Source organism: Corythoichthys intestinalis, chromosome 20, assembly GCF_030265065.1.
Source record: "Corythoichthys intestinalis isolate RoL2023-P3 chromosome 20, ASM3026506v1, whole genome shotgun sequence".
Lineage (NCBI taxonomy): Eukaryota > Metazoa > Chordata > Actinopteri > Syngnathiformes > Syngnathidae > Corythoichthys > Corythoichthys intestinalis.
Window position 1 is genome coordinate 19,764,373 of NC_080414.1, and position 21,126 is coordinate 19,785,498.

The 21,126-nt window shown below is 39.1% G+C and overlaps 1 protein-coding gene across 2 annotated transcripts in view; it reads left to right on the plus strand.

Moving 5' to 3' along the window:
* oxsr1b (oxidative stress responsive kinase 1b) overlaps nt 1–21,126 on the plus strand; it is a 67,415-nt gene that overhangs the window by 11,178 nt on the left and 35,111 nt on the right. For both annotated transcript variants that reach the window (XM_057823805.1, XM_057823804.1), the window contains exon 2: nt 9,648–9,760. In XM_057823805.1, coding sequence (XP_057679788.1) covers nt 9,746–9,760 — 15 coding nt within the window. In that variant the 5' untranslated portion in view covers nt 9,648–9,745. The remainder of the gene's footprint in view (nt 1–9,647; nt 9,761–21,126) is intronic.

Genomic DNA, 21,126 nt, shown 5'->3' on the forward strand with positions numbered 1-21,126 from the left:
GGGAATACGGCTATTGTAGCCCATTTCCCGGACACGTCTGTGAACTGTGGCTTTTGATACCTGGACTCCAGCTTCAGCCCACTGTCTTTGAAGCTCCCCCAAATTCTGGAAGCGGCTCTTCTTCACAATTTTGTTAAGGCTGCGGTCATCTCTCTTGGTTGTGCAGCGTTTCCGGCCACATTTTTCCCTTCCAACAGACTTTTTGTGGATATGCTTTGAAACTGCACTCTGTGAACAGCCTGCTCTTTGAGAAATTTCTTTTTGTGTCTTACCCTCCTGATGGAGGGTATCAATGATGGTCCTCTGGACAGCAGTCAGATCAGCAGTCTTCCCCATACTTGTGATTTAGTTTACTGAACCAAGCTGAGTGTTTTTAAGGCTCAGGAAACCCTCGCAGGTGTTTCGAGTTAATTAGATGATTCAGGTGATTAGTTGAATAGCCTACTTGTATACTTTTTCATGATATTCTAATATTTTGAGATAGGATTTTTGAGTTTTCTTAAGCTGTAAGCCAAATTCAGCAATATTAAAATAATAAAAGGCTTGAAATAGTTCAGTTGATGTGTAATGAATCCAGAATGTATGACATTTTTGTTTTTTTAATTGCATTACAGAAAGTAAAGAACTTTATCACAATATTCTAATTATCTGAGACAGTCCTGTAATTATAAGTTTTAAACATGTTACTGTCCCACCGAAATATTTTTAAACAAGAATAAAGTACAAAAATGCTTCATTGAGTGAGTCCACTCAAATCCACTTAAGCTGATCACTTACACACAATGAGTTGCAACAGCAGCTGTTTAACGAGTTAAACGATGTTTGACACATGCGGCGCTTTGAGGTTCGAGTCTCTGGAAAGATCAAACCTTAACCGTCTGTCAATCATCGTTAACTTTAATAAGCAACTCCAGTGAGCTGCCTGACCAACAAAGAACAGGGAGACGAAGGGAGGGAGAGTGAGACTACGCGATCGGCTTGGGACAGCTCATCTGTATTTATTTATTTATTTTTATTGGGGGGGGGGGGGGGGGGGAATCCGCGATGGACTGAGGGCGCGAAGTTTGAAGCGCGAAGTAGCGAGGGATCACTGTAAACCGCACTGCTAAACCTGGTCAAAGTGTCACTTTCACACATATTGGAAGCATTATGGCAACACACGTATAGCATGTCCAGAAATATGCTTACAGAAAACACATGACAACATTCTACAAATATCAAGCTTGTTTTGTCAATGTTTCCACTTCTTCGTTTCTACCTCGTCCGCAACTTCGGATTCTTTCCTTGGAGGACGCTTGACCTGAAATGTCTGTGAAAGTATACTGTATACATTAGTGGCATTTATGTTAAGGCTGTGATGGAAACAATTTTACTTTTTAAACCGAACTGTACATTTTTACTCTCAAAGATGAAGTTGTCTTCGGTCTCATTAGTAGCAGGCGCAGAATTTGGAGTCGTGCCCACCAACATCAACCCCAGTGAGCGCAATGATATTATTTGACAGTTGGTCAATACCGCCGTCCAGAGCAAGGAAGGTTGTGGAACGCTCCTCAGATGTCCACAAAAATGTCGTTGTAAACAGACACTATTGGAAAAGGAGGAGGGGACCGAGGGGATTGATGGTTTTCAAAGAAACATCCATCTCAGACTTGCTCAGCTAGTCGCTCCGCTTCTTTCCTCGCCAATCATTTTATGAACAAAAGCCTCCGAGCAATGATTTATGACTGTTGGCAGCTTGACAGGTTACCTGCATTTTCACTAGGGGTTGAACCACAAGTTATCTTACGATCCGATACGATTTGCCATACAAGCTCACGATAACGATTATCTCACAACAATAATAATTATCGATACATGGGTCAGGAAACAATTCAACAGTGTTTTACTATAGAAGTAATAAACAGAAAATCTATTTTAATCCTTCTGCTGTGAATTGAGTTTAAAAGTAGTGGACGTCCGATTCCTTCACTGGCTGCCACCATCCCTCTTCAAACGGATTGGACGCCTATGACGGTGAATGGCAACCAATGAGTTTAATTTTGGGGCATTTCAGTTCATTTGCTATTGATTTTCAGCACTTCCAGTTGATTTTGGGTCACTTCCTATGCATTTAAGGGCATTTCTGGGTCACTTCCTGTTGACTTTGGGTTACGGAAGAGGAAGTGACCCGGGAATCTCCCCATGTCTGCTTGCAATCTGTGTCCCCGTACGCGTGCTAGTAGTAAAATCAAAATATATATATGGCAGAAAACACAGGCAAGGCTGAAAAAGCATTTTCTGCTCTTGCACCCCTATTTAAAACAAACTGCTGTATTTTAAGCCAAAAGAAATGTTTTGTTTGATAGAACAATATGTCTTTATGCTGCCGTAGCAGTTTCATGGTCCATTAAGCTCCTGAACTATTTTTAATTTGACCGTTTTACCCTGGAGACCCCCATTTACAGACACCGCGCACACGCTTTTGTTTCAACCCAGCCAAAAAAAGGAAGGTAAGTAATTATAATTATTCGAAATGTCTGTCATTTTTAGCTTTGAATCATTAATTGATGTCTAATATTTAGTAAAAAAACAAAACAAAAAAACGACTTTATAAAATTCTTCACTCGCATATTTTAAACTTTTAAACAAATTACGTCACAATGAAAAAAATAGTGTCTGCAAATAGGTCACGGAGATCTACCTCATAACTATCGCCTAACTGTTTTTTTTTTTTTTTGTTTGTTTTTTTTGTCACTGTCGCATTTTCACCGATATTTTAGATCAGGGGTGTCCAAACCTTTTGCAAAGGGGGCCAGATTTGGTGTGGTAAAAATGTGGGGGACCGACCTTGGCTGACTTCCTTTACATAGAACAATATATTTAAGCAAGTTTTAGCAAGCCATTCTGTGTTTCAACGATCTCGCAATTAGCGTTTGTGGCGTTTTCTTTCGACTCTCGGGCTCTTGTGAAATACTGCTGCTGTAAAATTAAACTACCTTCAAGTTGCTTCAATTTCTCACTAGTATTTTCCCTGTAATCTTGTCGTACATGTCAGCGTGTCATGTTTGGTAATATCGCCTCACATTGAACTCTTTAAAAATGGCGACGGTCTCTTTGCAAATGAGGCAGACACAGTTGTTGCGTATTTTAGTGAAGAAGTAGTTCAATTTCCACCTATCCTTGAAGCGTCGGCCGTCGCAGTCAACTTTATTTTTTTTGTTGATTGTCGCCATTTTAGATAATTGGGAGGGTAGGGTCACACGGGGTAATGTTGCTTCGAGTGCTGGTGCCTTTTAGTGTGTAAATGAGGAGCAGTATTTAGTGTGTAAGCTACTTCATATGCTGGTAGCAGTACTGCTGACCAATTTATTAAGTCTGTGTGCGGGCCAGACGTTATTGATTTTATGACAGAGGCTGGGGGCCGGATGAAATTTGACCACGGGCCGCATTTGGCCCCCGGGCCGGACTTTGGACATGTCTGTTTTAGATGATAAATAATCGATCCAAACAAAGAACATTTTAAGGGAAAAAAAAAACGTTTAAAAGGGTAAATATTTAAAAAAGAAAATCTCAACCACTCCTTAATGTCCGCAATTTCTGCATCGCGACCCTTGTTATGTTACCGTGTATCACCCATAAAATCCCCCAAAAAGTCTGGCTGTGGCCATTCACAGCTGTGTCTCGACACTTGGTGAGACATGCTACACGGAGTTTTTGGATTGAAACAAGGTAAATACGCGATAATATCTTGTTAATATTATGGTGTCTTCAATTATGCTTTCACCTCAAGTTGGGGCGGTTAGGATTTGGGTGTAAAAAAAATTTTTTTTCTTTTTTTTTTTTTTTTTTTTAGAAATGCCCTCCTGTTAAAAATTTTTCTTCCCCCAGAAAGTTGAGATTTTAAGCTTTCCAATGATGTCTCGCACATGCATATAGGACAATTTGGAAATTTGGCCAAATTGGGGGTCTCAGAGCAGAACTTAAGTCACCTTAGTGTTTTCTGCCATATATATATATTATGTTAATATTTGAATGCTACATGACCGTGATGCACAGTATTTTATTCTATTGTTTCATACCCGAAGGCTACCCTAGAGTACATGCACAATATTCTATTTTGTTTATTCTATTGTTTGTATATTTTAAAGATACATGCCGATTATTCTGTATAAGAACACAGTATTGTTGTGTACGTTTAAGTACATGAGATTTATTGTTTATTTTTACCGTGTTATCGAAATGGTATCGAGGATCATGGTATTTCAATGGTATCTGCATCGACAACTAAATTTCTGCAATCGTGACATCCATGATTGGACGTCTACTAGTGACAAGCTCATTTAAATTCACATCGAAGAATGAAAAGAGGCACATTATTGTCAATAGCACTACAAGAGTTAACAACTCTTATGTCTGATTCAAGTATCACATTGGTCAGTACCCAAAAATGTGTTAGCTCAATTATGCCCTACACTTGCTCACTTCTTCCCTGACGACTAGCTGTTTGTTTGTGTGGTGGAATTTACACCCCAATGTGGTCTCGGCAACTGGATCACAGGGTCTGTGTGTGCAAGTGTGTGTGTTTTCTTCAGCCAAGACCTCCAGGGGAATATGAGGTAGCCAGCGCTTGTAGTTTGAGCAGCTATTACTAGAAAGCTGGATATTTGAGCTTGGCCTGGTTGTCAGTCAATCAGTGTTGCTGCATTCCTTCGTTATGTTGCATTAGTACTTCATTAACTCTGTTAGCAATCAGGCACAAGTGTAAAAATAGGATGCGTAACAATTCAGAGGTTATTGTAATAAATAGAATTGTGGAAGACCTAGTAAGATTAGCAAATATTATATTAGCGATCTAGATTAGTACATCGATCGGTTCAGCAGCGTAACATCGATCAATATGAAACTTTGTTAAAATGGTTTCAGCTACGAAATTGTCAAAACGTCAAATTTGCTTCGTATATTTTTATGCCTTTAGTGAAATGTAGTAGATTGCGTTAAATCATTGTTGTTTTTGTCAACAATGACAATATATGAAAATATTTCGTCGACGAACAGTTTTTTCATGATGACGACGAGCTAAAAAAAGTGGCTTGGGAGAGGAGAACATTTGGAGCAAATCCCAGTTTTCATCTGACGACAACGAGACGAAAATGCAACATAGTTTTCGTCATGTTCTAACATAGTTTTCGTCATGTTCTAGCATAGTTTTTGTCATGTTCTCAATGTGTGACATTTTGTCGTGGAGTACGTCAGCTTGCATCGTTAGCAGTGTTTGGATCGTGTCACTCAGGTGAGATGTGCAGCACCTCACACGCCTCACTGGAGTTATGAATGTGTTTAAAGCTAGGCTGCACTCTGTCTTGCTTGTTTGGAAAAACACGATAAGATTTGTTTTCTTATCTTTGCTAGAGAGAATATGTAATGTTGCTTGAGCATTTAGAGGTCTGTGCTGAGTGATCATTACACACTAAATGTAACTCTTTGTGTTAGCATCAGCATCAACTGCAGTGTGGCAAGCATCCTCTTAAACGCTTGGACTTTTTTTTTTTTTTTTTACTTACAGTTTGTGGCTTTTTCTTTTTATTTATTTATTTTAATCTATTAGTGATTAAATGTGATTTTTATGTATAATTTTATTTCCTATTTCGATTGTCTTTGTTTTTACGTTCTATTGATTTTAATGTGATTTTTATGATCTTCATGTGACGTAAAGCACTTTGAACTGCTTTGTGTTGAATTGGGCTATATAAATAAATTTGCCTTGCCTTGCCTAGGCGGATTTAATCTAAAATAATATACTGCTTTTCCTGCTGAGTGTTTATTGTCACGAAGTTGGCGTTGTCTTTGTAGATGCTACAATATGTGCTCGTCTAGGTTCATTCGAAATTGCTGGAAACCTTTATTTTTGGACTAAAGCTTAAGAATTTTACAAACGAAAACATTTTAAGTAATTGTCGACTAAAACTACATGAAATTCGTAGGAGATTTAATCGACTTGAACTAGACGAAAATGAACACATTAGGAAATGACTAAAATATGACTAACACTAAAAAGTATTTTTGTCCAAATGACAAAGACAAATATTAAAAGGGCTGCTAAAAACAACACTGTTAATTGCGTACTTAATATCGTAATAAATTGAATCGAAATCAAATCGTGGCAGACTTGTTCATATTGGCAAATATGGTATCTGTATCTGTGTTTACGTTATCTATAGGAATTCGTAAAAGTGAAAAGTTTCTCAATGAAAAACTGGTTTTGGAAATGCCAGAATTTTGAAACTACACTCAGTTTTTACGCTTTCAAGACGTCTTTTGATCGCAATGGAAATCCTTCTTTCGACTTGATAAACAACAGGATGTGACGTACCCATTTACATGATCCGTTCTCTACACGCAAAAAATTTTGAGCGTCCATCTTTGTTTAATAAAAGCTCACAGGATGAGACTTCACGATGGTTACGAAAACCAGCCTTCAATGCAAAGCAAACAAGGTAATTGTGGTTTTTGAAACTTTTGACTTCATTCACCAGGACAGTTTGTAAAGCTGTAACACTCATACAGTATGTACACTTATGTTCAAAACGACACACATTTTAACAATAAAACACTTGACCCAAAAACATTGGTGTTCAAACGTCCATCTAGTCTGATGATTATGTAAATTTAGTAGATTAAATTAGCATAATTACCCTAACAAAAGTCCTCTCTTTAAATGCTATGAATGCTAACGTATTTACAATTCTCATAGCAAATCGCTCACACACAACTCCACAAACTTTTTTTTTTTTAGATAGTTATTTTGAGATTTTGGTGTATATAAAGGGTTAAATCAGACTTCCGCAGAAAGCGTAGGAACGGAACGCTTTTGTAACCCGGGGACTACCTGTATCACTTTTATTTTGCGAATAACCAATGGAATTGCAGATAGTGTCAAAAGAACTGATATCATAATATCATCATGAAATTGGTGATTTACAGTCATTGGCAATGAAATACAATCATTCACTGAATTCAGTGGGTGTCTATAGTTGTCAATGGCAGCTAGTGAGTTCAAAACCAATAAAGTCACCCTTTTGGTTTAGCCGCATACAGGAAATGACAAGGGAAATTGCAATTTTATTGAATTATCATGTAGAATTGCGTTGCATCACGTCAAACTGCCTTGTCTTGCATTTTATTAGCATCGCTTCAAGCTATATTGAAATGTAAACAGTTAAATAACACGAGGTCAGCTCTATTTTAATTAAACTACGGGAACTGTTTCTGCCTTTATACGCCTCCTCCCCTATTTCTAAATCTCCACTGGCTCTTGGCTCAATGAAAAGTCTAAACAATGGGCACTTTGTTAATATTTGGGCATAGCCAAGATGAGGGCAATGGGGGTTAGGAAAAGCTTACTGGAGGGTGGATGAGCTTGCTCGCTCATTCTTCCGCCGCTCAAAGCTTCTTGCCAGAGGGGGGAAAAAGCGCTCTCGGCGTCGCACGCAAAAACCACAGATTGTGTGTAAAGTGCACGCAGAGGTAAAATGGAGTATCAAGGGGGCAGTGAAATTACCTCGTATGAACCAAAAAACGAGTGAGTCAATTTAGGAGGCCTAAACACATTCTGAATAGGATTTTAAATCAGTCATGCTCATAGCAGAAACAAGTCGTCCGTTCGTGTCCAAGAAAAAATTCGATGAACTCTCCATTTTTTTTTACAGTTTGCAGTTGACAAATTCACCTTTTTGCATATCATTAATTCATTAACTTTCCAAATCAAAACCAAAATTAGCCAGAATCTAAGTTGGCATTTTTGGGGTGGGTCTATTTGGTAAAATCACCCAAAATTGCTATTCGGTAGGCCTGTTAATGGAAAAAAACTAAAGATGCACGATAATATTGGTTACCGATAATTATCAGACGATAATGGCAGTTGCGATGTCACACCGATGATCCAGATTATAAAAAAATTTAACTGATAACGCAATCTGATAATTATATATTTAATTTACCCTCCAAATGTGCGCAATCGAAGCAGTTTTGTCCAATTCTGCTCTGGCGCCTCAACCCATCCCATAGGCATTTTTGTTCAATTAAGTATTAATATATACAGTACATAGACACACACTGTATGGCTCTAATATGTTAGGTTTTAGCTTTCTCTGTCTAACAGGTTCCCAACCCCTGGTTTAGGACCTTCTTCATCTTAAACTTGTCTATATTCTTGAAATTACAGTATAGCATACATATAACTTCTGAATTGTAAATATAATCAGATTTATTCATGATAATTATGTTAAGTAAACAATTCACATTTTTTGCCAATTTTCGGACAACTTACTGTCAAAACTAACTTCTCAATAAGGCTGCAGTCACTAATCGATTTATAAATTAGTTGGCAATTTGAATTTGATAATCGATAGTTTTAGACTAGTTAAGTCAGGAAGCTGTAATAAGTACTTTTGAAGGAAATTTAGTCTCCATTGTTTCTTACAACATGCCTAAAACAATTTTAAAGTAAATTGTGAAGATAATTGAAAAAAATGACATTTGTCCGTTTAATCGATTATGAAAATAATCGTTAAATGCAGCCCTACTTGTCTACTCAACTCACCCTGTCACACCTCCCTCCTGCTAAGCAGTGCGACCAAACCTTTTCTGCCAATGCAGCAGGTTTGATACTTAAAGTTAACGATGATTGACAGGTTTGTAGCGTTGATCTGGCGATTGACGACTCGCTAGCTTTACAATTAAAGACAACTCATTCATTTTGTAAGTGAGAGGCTGTTCTAGGCCGGGTGAGTGTCAAAGCGTGAGTGAATTTGTGGCGCTCTACGAGGATGAAAAAAAAGAATTTGTGTGTTCAAAAAAAAAAAAAAAATGTCCTTGCGATGCGAGTATTGCGCATCGGCACATTGCGATGACGATGTTCAAACGATATACTGGAACAGGAAGTTGCGCGAAGAATTTTCTGTCAGCAAAAGCAGTTTAGCCCAGATTAAACAGATTTATTCTGATCAGGAAATATACGTTTTTATATTGGCTGTTTTTTTCTCTTTAAACACTCGTGAGAGTTAAGGAATCACACAGCTAATGTGCTAATACACGCAGACAACTTCCTGTTTGCGAAATTAATAACATTGATAGTAGAATTATGTTCCCAGCCTGTACTGTAATATAATTTTTCAATGAAAGAATCAGATTGAAAATCAAAGCAGTTTTGGATGATTACACCTCATTAAATGTAACGAAAAATATGACAACCCTCGTTTCTGGCTAATTCCATTTGTATTGAAAATGGTTGGATACATGGATTCCTGTCTCTTGCAAAGGCAGCATTGATGTGCACTTCTGTTGCATTTTTTTCTAAATTGAATAATCTTTAATTAATAATCACTCGTGACACGTGTCTTAATATTTCATTTTTGACTCTTTCTTCTCTAATTCAATTTTCATTGTCACAAAAGCAATAGACATTATATCGTCAAAGTCATTGGTAGTCCAAGGGATCCCATCGTTTATGGTCTCGGCATTGCTGCACAGTGTACACAGTTGTAAGCTGTAAAAATAACCAGCTCATGTAGCGTGGCCTGTTATGTACCAAAGGACACACTAATCCGAGCGGGGATGGCTGTCGTTAACTTGATCCATAATCGTGGTGTTGTTCTTTCATTCTCTTCCAGGGAGCGGGGCCACAGCTGTGGTTCAAGCCGCCTACTGCACAACGCGCAAGGAGAAAGTGGCCATCAAGCGTATCAACCTAGAAAAGTGCCAGACCAGTATGGATGAACTGTTGGTGAGATCAAGAACTGTCAAGCACACATTGGTCATTGAGATCGGTCACATATCGTTAGCGAATTGCGTTTGACGCAATCTCGTCTCGCCACTGAGCTCATCATTTAGCCTATGACATCTTTTAATGATAGATCCCGTTAAGTGTTCATTTGTGACTCACTGCTCCGTCTTTGCCGCATGAGATCAGCTTCTTAAATGCTAATTTTGTGATGAGAGGAAAATCACTAGCATGTTCATGGCTACATTAAACTCACCAAGTACCACCCCCTTAATGTATTTTCTTTGGCAAATTGTGCTACGGATTTGAGACGTTGAGGGTAGTTTGGCTTCCTGCGTGCGGTCGGCTGGGTACCCAACCGCAGAGGAAGTTTGAAATAGAACCCAGATTTCCTTTTTTTGGAGAAGAAAAACTGTTTCTAAGAAATCTTGAATAGAAGAAAAATGCCAAGCTGCAAATATACTGGTCATTGTTTTTCTTGCGCAATAAATCCTTGAGAGTTTCTTGATTTAGCTTATTTCTCGGACTCTAAGTCAGTTTTTTTCATAGTTTGGGCAGGGGTGCAACTTAAACTCTGTAGCGATTCGTTGTTTCTTGTTAGCATGCTCTTTATGCTCTAGTCATCTGAATAACTCTTAACAGCTATGTTAGGTTAACATACCGGGCACGTTCTCAGTTCGTTGTTTATGCATCACGTAGGCATGTGCCGGTATGAGATTCCGACGGTATGATAACCTTAAGCCAGTATATCACGGTTTCAAGGTATCTCGGTGTTGCTATTACAGATGTAAAATGTGTTACTTTGAGTTCAAAAAAAAAAATTCCATTGATCAGGATTTTTATTTTTCAAAACAAATGAGCAAATTGGAACATAAGTTCAAAAAAATTAATAAATGAAGTGAAATATTCGCAATAAAATTAAAATAAATGCAGTCCTTTAGGTGAGCCTAAACCCACAGCTCAACATTATTACCATCCGAACAAAAATAATTATTTTCCATTACAAGCACGTGTGTATGACTCGTATCATGTTTACATTATACACACACTCGTTTTCTCAACACAGACAGTTGCCAGAGAGAAAAAAAAAAAACACGTTTTACCACCGTTAGACACACTAAACACTAAGGGTGTGACAAAATATCGAAATGGTGATATATCGTGATACTTTGTATCCCAAAAGGTTATCGATACGCTCCTGCCAAGAATTGAGATAGCGTTTTAAAAAGGTGTCAGGTTTTTTTTGTTTGTTTTGTTTTGTTTTTTTTAAAAAAAGAAAAAAAAAAAAAGGAACCACCAAGTTGCTACCAAAATTTTTTACCATAATAGTGTCTCAGTTAACTCTAAGGGTACCATTTACGGTGCGCGACGCCTAATCCATTTAGACTGGTTTTGAATGAACAAAAGTTGCCAATCAAAAGAGCATTCACAGTCATTCGGTCCAATTTTCAGGGCGATTTTCCGATTTTCCTGTTGAGTTTGAGTCACTGCCTATTCATTTGGGTGATTCCCAGGTCACTTCCTGTTCTGCACTTCAAAATAAACAGGAAGTGACCCATAAAATACCCCAAAATCAACAGGAAGTAACTGAAAATCAACAGGAAAATTGTCTTAAATGGCCCAAAATGGCCTCATTGGCTGCCACTGACTGCCATCGACGTTCAATCCGTTTGAAGTGGGAGTGATGCCACCCTACCAGTTCAAATAGATTGGACGTCTCCTAGTGATAAACTCAGTCCAATTCACAACAGAAACTTGTTTTTCTGTTTATTAGTTGTTTGTAGAATATCCTAGAATGATTTTCTGACAAATGTATCGATAATCGTTGTATCGCCATATCGTCAGATCATCGTTATCGTGAGCTTTGTATCGCAAATCGTATCGTGAGGTACCAAGAGGTTCCCACTCCAACTAAACACGCTTGAGTTTACGCTCGTAGCTGGTGGGAAACGTTCATGACAGTGTTTACTAACCTTTAATTTTGTATAAATGCGAAATCGTATTGGAGGTATTGCCTCCTCGGCAGCCACCCTCCGCAAACATGTTTTACATGTCGTTTGGCCCTCTTCCTATAAGCCGCGGCCGTCTCGAACTTTTCTGTAACTGAAGTATTGCCGCGATTTTGTTTTTTTCGAAGGGGGAAAAAGTTCCGGAGTTTCACCTGCTCCAACCATCGTGTAGCACAGCTGACTGACACTGAGCAACAACCGGTAGGGGAGGGTTAAGCCTTGCAGCTGCAAGCGAGGGATTTCTCCCTGCATTTTTGGGACATAAAAAATAGCTAATACTGTAGGGACGGTATGACGGTTTTAAAACCGTGACGTTTTCATACCACGGGTCACCTTGAAACCGGTATCGGCACATGTCTAGCGTCACATAACGTTAGCATACCGTGCACTTATTCAGCCTGTAGTTCTGTATTCTATTTTTATTTTAAATTGCCTTTCAAGATGACATGTCTGTTCTTGGTATTGGATTTTATCAAATAAATTTCCCCCCAAAAATGCGACTTTTTCCTCCTCATTGCGCATTTTCGGGCTGGTGCGACTTATACTTACTGTAGGTATGATTTAGTCCGAAAAATATGGTAATCCATATTGATTCCTCGTTCTTTGAAAGAAATCCCTTTAGTTGATTCAGCCTTTCCACCTGCCGGACATCCGTGCTCCACTGAGTGTCTTCCTAGTTGAACAATATGTTTATGTTTGTCCGCTGTGACACCACACACTCCCATAGTGGTTTCTCTGTGTTACTGTGGCACCAGTTTGCGACACCGGTTTGTGACAATCAGTCATTTAGTGGCTCGGCTCAGATGTCCCTCGACATGGAAACGATCAGACTCGATAAAGAGAAGCGCAACTGTCACTGCGAGAGGCCTGTTTCCTGGAGAACGCTAGGGTAATTTTCGTTTATTGACTCTGAGCTATAAGCGTGGACATCCATCATTGGACGGATGATATGACATTCAGCAAGAGTTTGATGTCATATAACTCGTATAACTGAGCAACACATGCTCATTCTTTGTCTCGACTCCCAAATGACTCAGTCTTGAGTCAAAGTCTTGATTTTCTTGTTTTGAATTCGGGCAAGTCCTTTGTCTGGTCTTGGTTATGTTCATGACACACTAATAAAAATAATTTACGACTCGGGTGTGTTAGGTGTCAACCGGTTATTTCTGGGTTGGACCATCATAAATTTAGAGCAATTCGTATGAGTGACAAAATATCGAAATGGTGATCTATCGTGATACTTTGTATCCCAAAAGGTTATCAATATGCTCTTGCCAAGAATTTATATATCGTTTTAAAAAGTGTCCCTAAAATCAAAAGGAACCAACAATTTGCTACCAAAATCTTCCACAAGAAGTTCTCTAGTCCCTTTCAGACATACGCTGAACTCCGGTTAAATAGTAGTAGTATAATGTCTGGGATTTACCCGGGACGCGGCATGTGTGAAAGCAGCTGTTTAATTCCAAGCTCACAGCGCGAAGGCTGATGAATAAATAAATAAATATCATGGCGGGCCGCACGCAATTTCCTCTTTCTTTGCAGTATGATGAAAAGCGGTAAAAAAAACCCATCAAAATTATCAACATGACAAACTGGAAAAATGGCAGAAGTAAACTAGAAGTGTAACGAAATGAAATTGCTACTTGATCTTAGAGCCTGTGGAAGAGACAGTCCATCGTCTATCTTTGCAAATGTGTGGTTTATTTTGTTGCCAAACCAACCAAAAATGACGTAATGTCCAGGTTATAAAATCACGCCCTCCCCTCACAGAGAGCACTGAGTTGCTAACACAGGACAAGTCTGAAAGTGTCCAACCCATGTCTGAGAGAAGGCATGTTCTGATTTGATATTCTGACGGTACGATAACCTTAAGCCAAAATATCACGGTTTCACGGTATTTCAATTGCAGCTCTAAAATTTGTGGCTTTGAGATATCTGGGTTTTTTTAAAAAAAAAAAAAAAAGAACCAAACAACTTTTTTCAATTGAACAGGATTTTTATTTTTTAAAACAAATTAGCAAATTGGAACGTAAGTATAATGCAAAGTTTAAATAAAATAAAATAAATAAATAAATAAATAAATAAATAAATAAATAAATAAATATTTTAAATAAAATTCAACGTTCGTGAAACGTTCATGACAGTGTTAACAAACTTTTAATTTTGTATAAATGCGAAATCATATTGGAGGTATTGCCTCCTTGGCAGCCACCCTCTGAAAACATGTTTTACATGTCAGTTGGCCCTCCTCTAAGCCGCGGCCATCTAATTTTTCTGTTCCAGAAGTATTCCCATACTAGCGATTTCATTTTCTTCGATTGGAGAAAAAGTTGAGGAGTTTCACCTTCTCCAGCCATCGTGTAGTTCAGCTACACTGACACTGAGCACCAACCGGTGGGGGAGGGTGGAGCCTTGCAGCTACAAGCGAGGGATTTCTCCATGCATTTTTGGGACAGAAAAAATAGCTAATACCTTAGGGATGGTATGATGGAAAATTTATGCGGTTTTGAATCCTTGACGTTTTCATACCACGGTATACCTTGAAACCGGTAATCGGCACATGACTATTTGAGAGCCATGACATGGGTAAATCCTGTCATCTTACATGGGAATTTAGTGGGATGCAAGTCGGAAAGGGGCTTCTGTTAACTCAATGGTCTTCAATAGATGCCCAAGACTGGGAGGAGCGATTGAACATTCGTTCATTCGAAACCAAGGCATTCGCAGCCAGTCTTTCTGAATTTTAGGACATATGAAGGTCACTTACTGTTGAGTTTGAGTCACTCCCTGTTCATTTGGGGAGATTCCCAGTTAACTTCCTGTTCTATAACCCAAAATCAACAGGAAGTGATGGGTTACATAACAGGAAGTGACCTAGAAATGCCCCAAAATAAACAAAGTGGCTGAATATCAACAGCAAATGTCCTGAAATGCCCCAAAATTAAACTCATTGGTTGCAATTGACCACCATAGAAGTCCAACTCGTTTGAAGTGGGAGGGATGGCAGCGAATGATTCGTTCATTCGCTGCCACCCTCCCAATTCAAATGAATTAGACGTCTACTTGTGATTCTCATTTCAATTCACACCCCAAGCACGAAAATAGCGTTATCGCCATATTGTGAGATAATTGTATTTACAGTGACTACAATGTACAACGTAACTATCACCCGAGGCCGTATTTACTCGAACACCTGGTTGGATGGTATTTCTTTGTTGGTAAAGGTCACTGGCCATTTGATGTCCAGCTGTCCTGAATCAAAGTAATGCCAGGGCTAGGCAATAGGGCCTAAATAACATTTGCGATATGATTTACAATCAAATTCTGAGTCATTTTTTCCCTGAGTCTGTGACATGGGTGTGTCTTTGAGTTTTTGTTGTAATGTTTTTTTCAGTTTTATTCTGTTCTGCGCTCCTCCACCCTTTAGTTTTTTTTCCCATTCCATCCAAGGAAGGAGAATTTGGCCCTCTACTTCTTTTGTTACTATATTATTTCCTGTCATAAGATACACTGTCATTCAAGAGAATCAATTGTTCCATCACATCCTTATTAACAGAGATTGTTACACATGGATTCTATCCATTTGCTTGACACAGATATGTCAGCATGAGAGGTTTCTACTATGAGAACATGTCGGGAAGTCTTTTTTTCCCCTCCCGCGGCCTAGGTTTACAGTGACCTAATCCCCGCAACAAAAACCCTCCCTGGTTCTCACATTGTGTGCTGGAAAAAGATGGGCAAACTTGCCAACTGCCGGAGCACGATATCCTCCCTGTCAGGCCATTGTTTGTCTTCTGGCCCACCGCACCAAACAGGCCTTCCTCTTCCACCGGGCTGAGGACATAAGGGGGAGAAGCTGATGCGCAGCCTGCATCATCATTGTTGTTGATGGGGAAGACGACCCATCGAGCTGTTTGTCTGGCCCGCCAGACTGGAAGATATTAGGAATAATTGAGCAACCGTTTGGGTTCAAACCAAGGTGGGATGTGGGTTCACCTGATGTTGAAGAATCCAAACGGTCACTCAATTCAGATTTTTTTTTTTTTGGGGGGGGGGGGGGGGGAAGGGGGGTGTGAAAGTGTATCAAGATCGGTTTCCTTTACATTTCATAGCTAAAGTGATACCTCTACTTACGAAGAGGTTTTCAAACCGAATTTTCAGGTTATGACACGCTTCAACGGGAAAAAAATTGCCTCTGTTATTAGAGAAATATCAGGATACGAGACGCAAAAATACAATACAGTACAGTACTGTAAAAATACAGGACAGTACTATAAAAGATACGTTTTAGGGCTGCAGCTCTCGATTATTTAAGTAATCTATTATTCTATCAATTAGTTCGAATAATGAAGTAATCTGATTAGGAACGTTTAATTTGTTACAGAATAAATTTTAGGAGATTGCACTTTCAAAGAGCATTTAATGCAAATCCACAATACAATACCTGAGTTTTTTTTTTTCAAACTATGCAGAATTGCACTTTCATTTTACAAGAGCAATGAGTGCAATAAAAAATAGATGAAAATAGTTATACCCAGGCTGAGCCTCAAACAGTATAAAAAAATAATAAAAGAGGGAGTAAAACAATTGGCTAGCTTGCATACCAAAAGTCCGCTAGCTTAAATGCTATAACTTGCTAACTTTTTTATCATGCTCTTAACAAAACGCTCAAACACATATTCCCACAAAAAACTGCTAAATATACCTCTGAACTAAATTACGAATGCATAAACAGTCATATTAGGTCAAACAAAAACGTACAACAGTTGTATTGAGTTCATTTTGCCTACACTTATAGATTAGTCAATTTTTTTTTTTTTAATCCCAGACAATATTAGGTGATTTAATTACCTGACATGTTTCGGCGAACACTTTCGCCTTCGTCAGGGGATCACCGGTGACAACAGGGACGAGGGGGCGTACATGCTCTCTAAGACCTGGAACAACATCCTGGAAGAGTGAATGGTCAGCAGAGGGCGTGACTCACCTGTCAATCTGACAGGTGAGTCACGCCTTCATCCATCAGTTGATAAAGACGCGTCACACTAACAACGGTGACCCTCTTACGAAGGTGGAAGTGTTCGCCAAAACATGTCAGGTAATTAAATCACCTATTATTGTCTGGGATAAAATAAAATTTTGACCAATAAAAACTTACAACTTTAAGTTAGTCTTAACCAGTGTTATTAATCTTACTTTAAAAAAGCAATTAATTACAGTTACAAATCACTTCTCCCAAAAAGTAGTTGTGTTAGTAACTCAGTTACATGAATGTAAGAGTAATTAGTTACTTGGCAAAGTAACTGGTGATACTTTTCATGCCCCCCCCCCCCCCCCCCCCCCCCCCCCCCAAAAAAAAAACACACAATGTGAAGTTTAAAGGTTTTTTTTGGGGACGATTGGCCCTAGCCCAATTCTTTACCTTAAATTTAACTAGACACAGGTATTTCGGATATTGCGATAACTCGACAGTAGCCTTTGCTATGTGGGGAAGCCATTTAATGTTGTGAATCAACCGTTAAAGTTGTTAAAATCGTTATTGTATTAGTTCCCTTCTGTCTACTTTTGACATGCGTAAGTTTTAACACTATTTCATCGTTTAAAGATTCATTTAAGTCAAGATTTTGCCGATTTAGAAGCATTTTAGATAAAAAGTTACTTAGGTTCGCTAGGAAGGTTCCCAAAAACATAGCCTACTGCTTTAAGATGGCGGCTGTTTACAAACGCATCTTGTTCTTTATTATACATGTTGCTAATGCAGCCGTGTCTGTCATTTACATCTAGTTCTGTATATAAGTGATATCTACCGAAGCATCATGTGGGCGTAGTTTGTCGGCTATCGGCTACAGTCAGGTATTATTGGAGCCACCTAGCATAGTAGTATCGCGTTTGCAACGGCGTCACCCTCCCTTGTTTCCTCCCCACTCCTGCTCTGCTCTCTCGTCTCCGTGACTCCGTCTTTCTCAGACTTTTCTCGCGTCAGTCAACCAACATAGTAACGCACGCCTTTCCCGCCTCATTAACAGTAACGGCGTTGCCAAGATGAGAAATGTAATTAGATTACTCACTACTGAAGAAAATAACGCCGTTAGTACCGCCGTTATATTTCAAAGCCGTTATTAACAATACTGGTCTTAACAAGGAGCAGATGGTTCCAGCCATGTTAGATGAGTGATGTCATATTCATTGTTGCCACTAGAGGGCAGTGTATGTACCGAAATCAATAAAACTAAATGCAAACACTTTCAAAACAAACCATTACAACGCCACTCTAATTAAATGAATCCTCGAAGCAGCAAAATTTGATTAGAATGAAGCTTTTTTTAATAATCGAATTACTCGATTTAATCGATTAATCGTTGCAGCAGTATGTATTTCCTGCTTTCTGCTTTAAAATGCCGCGCCGTAATATCCTGCTGTCGTATTGGTCATAACCTTTTTCATCATGCTTCAGCAACGCGATTCTGCTCTCCTGTTAGCCTATTGTTGATGACGTTTCATTTGGGTGTCGCAGCATGATGAGGTGCGCAGCATGATGAGGTGCGCAGATGCGACGGTGTTTTTGTTGTTATAGCGGGCTTGACGTCTTCGCCAAAAGAGCACAAGTCTCCTCGCGTTTTTGTCTCACAAAGTGTTTTTTTAAGCCCACACACAGTCTACTACATTAGTAGCGCATTAGAGCATAGGTCTCCTTGCGTTTTTGTGTCACGAAGAGTAAGATAGGTGATAGGCACCATCTTGAAAGAGAAGGAAGGTGAGATATTTTATTTTTCTATTTTCCTTTGCATTATATTCTATTATCTACTTCAATACATCTATTAACGGTTAGGTTCGGTATATGGAATGATTCAAATGTGTTTGGCTCTTGTTTATTCAGATTTTATCTCGATTAATGAAATTTATTGTGGCGTTTCAGGAGTAGAACGGATTAGGGCATTTATATGGAAAACGCATCCCTACTTACAGAATTTTCAGGTTACGAGACAACTTCCAGAACCAATTAATTTTGTATATAGAGGTACCATTTTATTAACAAAGAACAACAGCGTTATATGCAGTATTAATGGAATTCATTTATTATTTTCTGGTAACCTTCTGTTGTACTTCATTCACCATTGATTTTGAATGCCTGTGTTGTATATGGTTGGAGATCTGATTGTGTAAAGGATGTCAACGCTATTTTTCATCACCTTTTCCAAAGGATGGAGCAACAAAAATGGCATTCTTTTTTGTCTCGGTGGTAGTTACTTTGAAGCAGACACATTTTCAGTAATTTCACGCTTGTCAATTACTTGCAATGTTGGAATAAAGCCAAGTTGCTGTTTTTTTTTTTTTAGTCGTTGACTCATTCCTCTTCTTTCTTGAGGGAAGTAAAGAAAATGAAGTTGCTTTACTTAAGTAGGCTTTTTTGTGGTTTCAAAAACAAGTGTCTGTATTTTCAGTTCCTTATTTATCAAAATAGTACAGTTAATTTTTCAAACTATGTAGCGAACATTGGTTGCGTTCTGGATGGATAAGGATCCAAAAGCAAAAGTGCCTGTACTTCGGCTTTATTACATAGTTTGAGCAGTTCTTCCCACCTACTCAGAATATGATGTCACCTGCTCACTCTCTCTTAAAGGAGCTAAGTAGTGATGACTCTGCATGGAAGGCTCAGTGCGGAGAATTGTGTTAGCTAAGCATTTGTTGCCAATGGCTTGACCTTGCGGGGCTTCCAGTCACTGGTGGCAGCACTTTCAACAAATCAAATCCATGGATGATGTTCTGTGGCGAAAACCTTATACACTGGGGCAAATAAGTATTTAGTCAACCACTAATTGTGCAAGTTCTCCCACTTGAAAATATTAGAGAGGCCTGTAATTGTCAACATGGGTAAACCTCAACCATAAGAGACAGAATGTGGGAAAAAAAAAAAGACAGAAAATCACATTGTTTGATTTTTAAAGAATTTAATTGCAAATCATGGTGGAAAATAAGCATTTGGTCAATCTCAAAAGTTCATCTCAATACTTTGTTATGTACCCTTTGTTGGCAATAACGGAGGCGAAACGTTTTCTGTAACTCTTCACAAGCTTTTCACACACTGTTGCTGGTATTTTGGCCCATTCCTCCATGCAGATCTCCTCTAGAGCAGTGATGTTTTGGGGCTGTCAATGGGCAACACCGACTTTCTACTCACTCCACAGATTTTCTGTGGGGTTGATATCTGGAGACTGGCTAGGCCACTCCAGGACCTTGAAATGCTTCTTATGAAGCCACTCCTTTGTTGCCCTGGCTGTGTGTTTGGGATCATTGTCATGCTGAAAGACCCAGCCACGTCTCATCTTCAATGCCCTTGCTAATGGAAGGAGATTTTCACTCAGAATCTCTCGATACATAGCCCCATTCATTCTTTCCTTTACATAGATCAGTCGTCCTGGTCCCTTTGCAGAAAAACAGCTCCAAAGCATGATGTCCCCCCCTCCATGCTTCACAGTGGGTATGGTTTTCTTCGGATGCAATTCAGTATTCTTTCTCGTCCAAACACGAGAACCTGTGTTTCTACCAAAAAGTTCTATATTGTTTTCATCTGACCATAACACATTCTCCCAGTCCTCTTCTGGATCATCCAAATGCTCTCTAGCGAACCGCAGATGGGCCTGGACGTGTACTTTCTTTAGCAGAGGGACACGTCTGGCAGTGCAGCATTTGAGTCCCTGGCGGCGCGTCGTGTTACTGGTAGTAGCCTTTGTTACTGTGGTCCCAGCTCTCTGTAGGTCATTCACTAGGTCCCCATGTCTGGTTCTGGGAGTTTTGCTCACCGTTCTTGTTAGCATTTTGATGCCACGGGGTGGGATCTTGCAGATCGAGGGAGATTATCAGTGGTCTTGTATGTCTTGCATTTTCTAATAATTGCTGCCACAGTTGATTTCTTCCCACCAAGCGTTTTACCTATTGCAGATTCAGTCTTCCCTGCTTGGTGCAGGTCTACAATTTTGTCTCTGGTGTCCTTCGACAGTTCTTTGGTCTTGGCCATAGTGGAGTTTGGAGTGTGACTGACTGAGATTGTGGACAGGTGTCCGATAATGAGTTAAACAGGTGCAACTAATACAGGTAACGAGTGGAGCCCCGTTAGACCTCGTTAGAAGAAGTTAGACCTCTTTGACAGCCAGAAATCTTGCTTGTTTGTAGGTGACCAAATACTTATTTTCCACCTTAATTTGGAAATAAATTCTTTAAAAATCAAACAATGTGATTTTCTTTTTTTTTTTCCACATTCTTTCCCTCATGGTTGAGGTTTACCCATGTTGACGATTACAGGAGTCTCTAATCTTTTCGAGTAGGAGAACTTGCACAATTGGTGGTTGACTAAATACTTAC